Raw genomic sequence first — 6663 nt, 5'->3', positions numbered from 1 at the left:
GCAGCTTGAGAGCATGTGGCCTAAGGATCAGCATCCCTTTCCTGGAGTGTGACATCGTGCCCTGCTAGACTTCTGGGTATGTACCAGGATACCGGGAACCCACATCCCTGCTACCACTCCTACCTCTGTGAGTTTCCCAGTGATCACACTTCCAACACTCCTGCATTTGTGCACTTGACAATTTGCTCTTGTTTGTGGTACAATTGATTCCACAGTCAAGTTTAAGAATAAGCTGTGTTGGGCGCCTGGGTGGCTCAGTCGTTAAGCATCTGCCTTCGGCTCAGGTCATGATCCCAGGGTCCTGGGATCGAGTCCCACATCGGGCTCCCTGCTCGGTGGGAAGCCTGCTTCTCCCTCTCCCACTCCCTTTGCTTGTGTTCCTGCTCTTGCTATCTCTCTCTCTGTCAAATAAAAAATAAAATCTTAAAAAAAAAAAGAGAGAGAATAAGCTGTGTTATGTTCTTTGAGAAAAACAGGAGTTTTTTGTTGTTGTAGTTGTTGTCGTTGTTTTGTTTTAGGTTACTTTGGTCACTTAGAATTACCAAAACAGCCATATTATATTGCATCTTACTATTCCTTTTCTTCTCAATATTTATAGATATTTGCAAGGCATTTAATTCTTATTTCATACCAAACTATTTTCATAAAAGAATAAGGAAAGAAGCTGACAAGATTATTTGGTGATATGCTTTACCATGGGTACACTGGTCTACTGTTAGAATATCATCATCTAAGGGAAGCTAACTCAGTTACAGGTTTACATGGAGTTGAAAACCTAACTTATTTTCTTACACAATAATTAGTGATTGCTATCTGCAACATGACTACGTAGCTACCAAAGTTAGCCTATAGTAGGGATTTTGCTTAGTCAAAGTTGTCAAAGGCCCACCAGAGAATAGCACCTAATTTGTGATATGACAATTGAGTAGAAAACGAGCAAGAATAGATGAAAAGGAATCTTATCGCAGGTAGGCAAACAGCAAGTGTAAAGGACATAAGCAAGAGGGAGCATGACAGATAAAAGAATGAAGTAAAGTAGTGTTTTGATCAAAGAGGGTAAACAAGTTTCGTACAACCTGCAGTTGGAGAATTTGTTTGGGGCCAGGTCATGTGGCTTATAAACCAAACTGGGGAATTGTTAATTGATCCTAAGACCATTTTTAAGGGCAGAGAATCATAACTGGGGGAATGATACAATTATATGAGCTTTGAAAAAATATCTCTATGTTGTAGAGAATTCAGAGTAGATCCAGTTAGGAGGCGCTTTCAGTAGTCCAAATGAGAAATAATGAATTCTTGGGCAAAGGTTATGGTGGTACAGTCAAAGAAAATTGATGAGAATAAAGTTATTTACTGTGTTGCATGTACTTGCTGATGATTGATAATGGAGGAAATGTAAGAAAGCAATTCAAGAATGACTTACACGGGGCACCTGGGTAGCTCTGTTGGTTAAGTGGCTGCCTTTGGCTCAGGTCATGATCCCAGGGTCCTGGGATCGAGTCCCACATCGGGCTCCCTGTTCAGCAGGGAGACTGCTTCTCCCTCTCCCTCTGCCTGCCTCTCTGCCTCCTTGTGCTCTCTATCTCTCTGTCAAATAAATAAATAAAATCTTAAAAAAAAAAAAAAAAAAAGAATGACTTACACAGTTGACTGGATGGCGATACCATTCCCTGAGATTGGGACAAGTGGAGAAAGAGTAGGGTTTGAGGAAAAAGATGGTGAGTTCAGTTTTGAGTTTATTGATCTGGAATGCTTTGTGACATTCTTCTAATAGGAGATATTTTATGATCAGTTGTACACATCAATCAGAAGCCCTGCAGAGAAGTCTGGAATGGTAGCATACATGTTCTATTTATTTGCAAATAGGTTTCCCATAAAATAGAGACAACAGTGGATCATTTAAGCAGAAGTGTGTGTTTATTGGAAGGATTTTTATTAGCTCAAGGGTTTTCTAATATGATCACAAAATCCGGGCTCAGAAAGCAATCAAGAGCAAAGAATGCAAGGTAGCCAGATCCAAGCAAAAATCATACCACCAAGTCCATCAGGTGCCAACATTTATACCCCCTTATCTCCTACACCTCCTACCCCTTTATGCCACAGGGTATTGGATCTTGCTGCTGTTGTGCCTACTGCTAACATGAAAATCACCCTTTTACTGGTGTGATGATTTGTCCTCCTAGTAGGAGATTTAAATTGCTAGGCATGTGCCCCTGATTATCTAACCCAGAACATAAGCTTGTGATGGAAAAGTGCATCTTTGTAAGCTTCTCTGTGTCCCAACTGGTCTCATTCAGTGGAGAATTCTTCACTCATAGGAATGGCTTTCAGACAATGAGCAAGCAATATTATGACAAATGTCCAATCCAGTCCATGCATTATACTATGTAATAGATTTTAAGAAATCTCTTAAGGAGACAATATAGTTGAGAAAATGAAAATACTTCCATTTAGAAGTTCAGCTATGTATTTATTCCTCTATGGCCGAAAATGTCTCAGAAAGGTTTCATTGTGACTTTCCTTAATTTTTATACCGATACATCCTTGTGTGTTCCATTGACTTAATATCCCGAGTTTACCCTTTTGTGATTGCTTTCATGCTGGAGTATAGTAAAGAATTATACATAACAAGAGGTTAATCTCACAAGTCCTCTCTTTTAAATGATACTCTGCTTCTGAGCATTATCACTTCTTTTTTTTTTTTAAATGTTTTATTTATTTATTCATGAAAGTCAGAGAGAAAAAGAGAGAGGCAGAGGCAGAGGGAGAAGCAGGCTCCCCGCCTAGCAGGGAGCCCGACGCGGGACTCGATCCCAGAACCCTGGGATCATGACCCTAGCCGAAGGCAGATGCTTAACCATCTGAGGCACCCAGGCGCCCTGAGCATTATCATTTCTAATAAGGCAGGGAGAAAGGGGTGAATTATTGATGGTTTAGACTGATGGTTAAAAATAAAGACTCTCTCTGATTTTATTTTATTTTATTTTTTATTTATTTATTTATTTTTAAAGATTTTATTTATTTTTTTGACAGAGAGAGACATAGCGAGAGCAGGAACACAAGCAGGGGGAGTGGGAGAGGGAGAAGCAGACTTCCTGCAGAGCAGGGAGCCCAATGTGGGACTCGATCCCAGGACCCTGGGATCATGACCTGAGCCGAAGGCAGACGCTTAACGACTGAGCCACCCAGGCGCCCGACTCTCTCTGATTTTAAAGGTGAATTAGTGTTGAGTTAAATTATCATTTTTTTGGCACAGTCTATCTGCTATAGGCCGAATTGGGTCCCCCCAAATTCAGATATTGGAGCCCTAACAACCCCTCACTTCCAAGTAACTGCACTGGACATAGGGCCTTTAAGGAAGTAGTTTAGGTTAATGAGGACATAGGGGTAGTGCCTTGGGTGCCCTTATCAAAAGAGGAAGAAACCAAAGTTTTCTCTTCACAATGTGAGAACACAGTGAGAAGGCAGGAAGAGAGCTCTCTGGAGAAATTAAACATGGTGATACTTTGATCTTGGACTTCTCAGCTTCCAGAACTGTGAAAAACAAATTTCCGTTTTTTAAGCATCCCAGTTTATGGTATTTTTTTTTATGGAGCCTAAGAAGACTAAAATGCTATTGGCCTTTTACTGATTTAGTACTCCCTGTAGTTCTGGGAAAAGATGATAAGACTGGCATATTCCAACTCTGAATGATGGAGAGCTACCAAGATCACTAGTTATACTGCAATATCATGATAATATTTGAAGAATTTTGTGTGAATGCATAGAATAAAAATGATTGTATTAAACAAATCATTTTACTTATAAATACAGTTTTCTGAATTCTAATGCAACAATAAATTATATACATTATTATAAATAAACCAGCTATTTATATATTAGACAGAATTTATTAATGAGAATATTTACTAAGAACTAGTTTATATAAACATATGTTGGGACACTTGGGTGGCTCAGTTGGTTAAGTGTCCGGCTCTTGATTTTGCCTCAGGGTTGTGAGATCAAGCCCTGCGTTGGGCTCAGTGCTGGAACTTAAGACTCTCCCTCTCCCTCTGCCCCTCCCTGCCCTCTTCTCTCTCCCTCTCTCTTAAAAAACTAAATAAATTGGGGCACCTGGGTGGCTCAATCGTTAAGTGTCTGCTTTCGGCTCAGGTCATGATCCCAGCGTCCTGGGATGGAGCCCCGCATCAGGCTCCCTGATCAGCAGGAAGCCTGCTTCTTCCTCTCCCACTCCCCCTGCTTGTGTTCCCTCTCTCGCTGTGTCTCTCTCTGTCAAATAAATAAATAATATCTTAAAAAAAAAAACTAAATTAATTAATAAATAAGTAAATATATGTTAATAATGAAATCATCAAAATGTATTAAAACCTGCTAGTATCCATGTGTGGGATATGCAGCAATATGAATATATTAAGAGTTTACATTTTATTTATTTATTTATTTGAGAGAGAGAGTACAAGGGAGTGGAGGGAGGGGCAGAAGGCGAGGGAGAGATACAAGCTGACTCCATGCTGAGCACAGAGCCTGACAAGGGGTTTGATATCAGGACCCTGAGATCACGACCTGAACCAAAACCAAGAGTCTCCTGCTTAACCAACTGAGCCACCCAGGTGCCCCAAGAGTTTACATTCTTTCATGTTACATGTATATTTATTTGCAAATATAATAGCCCTTTGAAAAGTTGTACATTTTTCTTACTTGTTAGGAAAATGTTGACTTTAAAATGTCTACTATTAATTACTCAGGCTTAATAACAAATACTGCATTATTTTCTAGTAGTGAATAAGGATTTTTACGGATTTTCAAAGCCAATTAAGACCTTATCAAAGGAATTTAGCAGTAAGTGTTAATTTTTTTTATCAGAAATATAAAGTTATTTTATATTATCTGTGGCCAAAACTTGTACCTTTCACTCCTAATCATTCCTCTCTCAGTTTTTAATTGATTATATTGTTTTTCCTTCCATGTCATATAATTAAAATATAATTAAATCTATAAGAAATTGAATGTATATATTATTTTATTTAACTAAGAAAACTTTAGGGCCTTTAGTGTTGTCTTATAAACAATATTTATTTTAAAATATGTTTGCCTTGTCCCTGAGGAATATCATTAATTGATGCAGAAGAGGACAGAAAATTAACTTAGGAGTCTCTAGCACATATGTGCAAATTGATTTTAAACATAGTTCTTTCAATATTATTAATGTACATTCATATTTATAATTTCTAGGGAAATTAATTCTCTTACCTTGTAATTTTCAATAATTAATTCCTTTTACAATCCTGATTAAAGGTATTTTTTCTTATAATTAATAATCTCAATTGTTTAATTATATGTATTAACGTGTTAGTCAATAGTATACGTAAAAGCACAAACTGCTACATTAGTTCGATTACAGTTCTTCCTAGACCTCAATTAAAATTCATCAAAAAGAAATAGGGGGTCGCAGCAGCTCGGGAGGCAGGAGGATCTGCAGAGGCCAGGCAGCCCAGCTTCGCGAAGGCTCTCGCGTGCCAGGGCCGCCACCCCGATGCCCGAGGAAGGTCAACTCCGCCGAGGGGGCTGCGAAGGGAGCCCAAGAGGAGGTCACGAGGTTGTCAGCTAAACCTGCTCCTGCAAAAGTGGAAAGGAAGCCAAAAAAGGCGGCAGGAAAGGGTAAGTCTTCAGACAAAAAAAGTGCAAACAAAGGGGAAAAGGGAGCAAAGGGAAAACAGGCTAAAGTGGCTAACCAAGAAACGAAAGAAGACTTACCTGCAGAAAACGGAGAGACTAAAAATAAGGAGAGTCCAGCCTCCGATGAAGCAGGAGAGAAAGAAGCCAAGTCTAATTAATACCATAAACCATATCTTATCAGTGGTCCCTGTCGCCCTCCTTGTGCAATCCAGAGGAATATTTTTATCAACTATTTTGTAAATGCAAGTTTTTTAGTAGCTCTAGAAACATTTTTAAGAGGAGGGAATCCCACCTCATCCCATTTTTTAGGTGTAAATGCTTTTTTTAAGAGGTGAAATCATTTCCTGGTTGGTTATTTTTTTTTTTTTTGGTACAACCAGGAAATAGTGGGATATTGAATGTGGGAGGCTTTGATTGTCTTGGATGTCAGCTCAGTATTCCATAGAAGGGGTAGTTTTTATATCCTATAATACCAAGCATACTAAATGGCAATTTGGAGTCAGTCGTGCATTTACTATGTCTTGAATATTTTAAATTACTTCTATTCCCATGTTGTTTTTGGTAGAGTTGTTTCCTAAAGAAAACCATTTCTAGATCTTGGCTCTCCCAGTCAGAATTCTTGTGCACTCTGTAACATCTTGCTGGTGGTAGTCCAGTTTTCCTAGTAACTCTGTTAATGTGCTATGCAAGATTGAGAATTTGAGTATGTAGTGTATATGATATTAAATTGTGAATTAATGGGACTTAACAATGTAACAGTGTATCAGCATTTGAAAATCTTGGTGCTTGATATACTGTTAAGGAAAATTTGCCTCCAAATTTTAAGCCGGAAGGTCACTGGAATAACTTAAAAAAAAAAAAATCACAACTACATAGTTTTTTAGATTTTTGGTACATACGTTAAGAATTGTGTACAAATTGAAATGTCTGTACTGATCCTCAAAACAACCAATAAAAACTCAATTAAGAAAGAAAAAAAAGAAATAG

The 6663-nt window shown here is 38.4% G+C and overlaps 1 protein-coding gene across 1 annotated transcript; it reads left to right on the top strand.

The window, feature by feature from the left end:
* The first annotated feature begins 1654 nt into the window (after positions 1-1654).
* Positions 1655-5944, top strand: LOC123845657 (non-histone chromosomal protein HMG-14-like). Its single transcript, XM_045876368.2, has 3 exons — positions 1655-1718; positions 4777-4839; positions 5437-5944. Exons 1-3 carry the CDS (start codon positions 1655-1657, stop codon positions 5832-5834), a joined length of 525 nt encoding a protein of 174 aa, XP_045732324.1. The 3' UTR covers positions 5835-5944.
* Positions 5945-6663: the final 719 nt, after the last annotated feature.

This window comes from Mirounga angustirostris, unplaced genomic scaffold (genome assembly GCF_029215605.1).
Source record: "Mirounga angustirostris isolate CCGP_5_RB_7025 unplaced genomic scaffold, mMirAng1.0.hap1 SCAF_6, whole genome shotgun sequence".
NCBI classification, from domain to species: Eukaryota; Metazoa; Chordata; class Mammalia; order Carnivora; family Phocidae; genus Mirounga; species Mirounga angustirostris.
The sequence above is the reverse complement of the archived record's forward strand: the minus strand, read 5'-3'. Positions and strand labels throughout refer to the sequence as shown.

Bases quoted from the DNA above. Each gene is read 5' to 3' on its own strand.
- LOC123845657 (XM_045876368.2), top strand. From the start codon at position 1,655: ATGGCGATACCATTCCCTGAGATTGGGACAAGTGGAGAAAGAGTAGGG. The intron at 1,719-4,776 runs GTGAGTTCAGTT...ATTATTTTCTAG, and splicing joins AGGGTTTGAGGAAAAAGATG to TAGTGAATAAGGATTTTTAC. The intron at 4,840-5,436 runs GTAAGTGTTAAT...TTCATCAAAAAG, and splicing joins CTTATCAAAGGAATTTAGCA to AAATAGGGGGTCGCAGCAGC.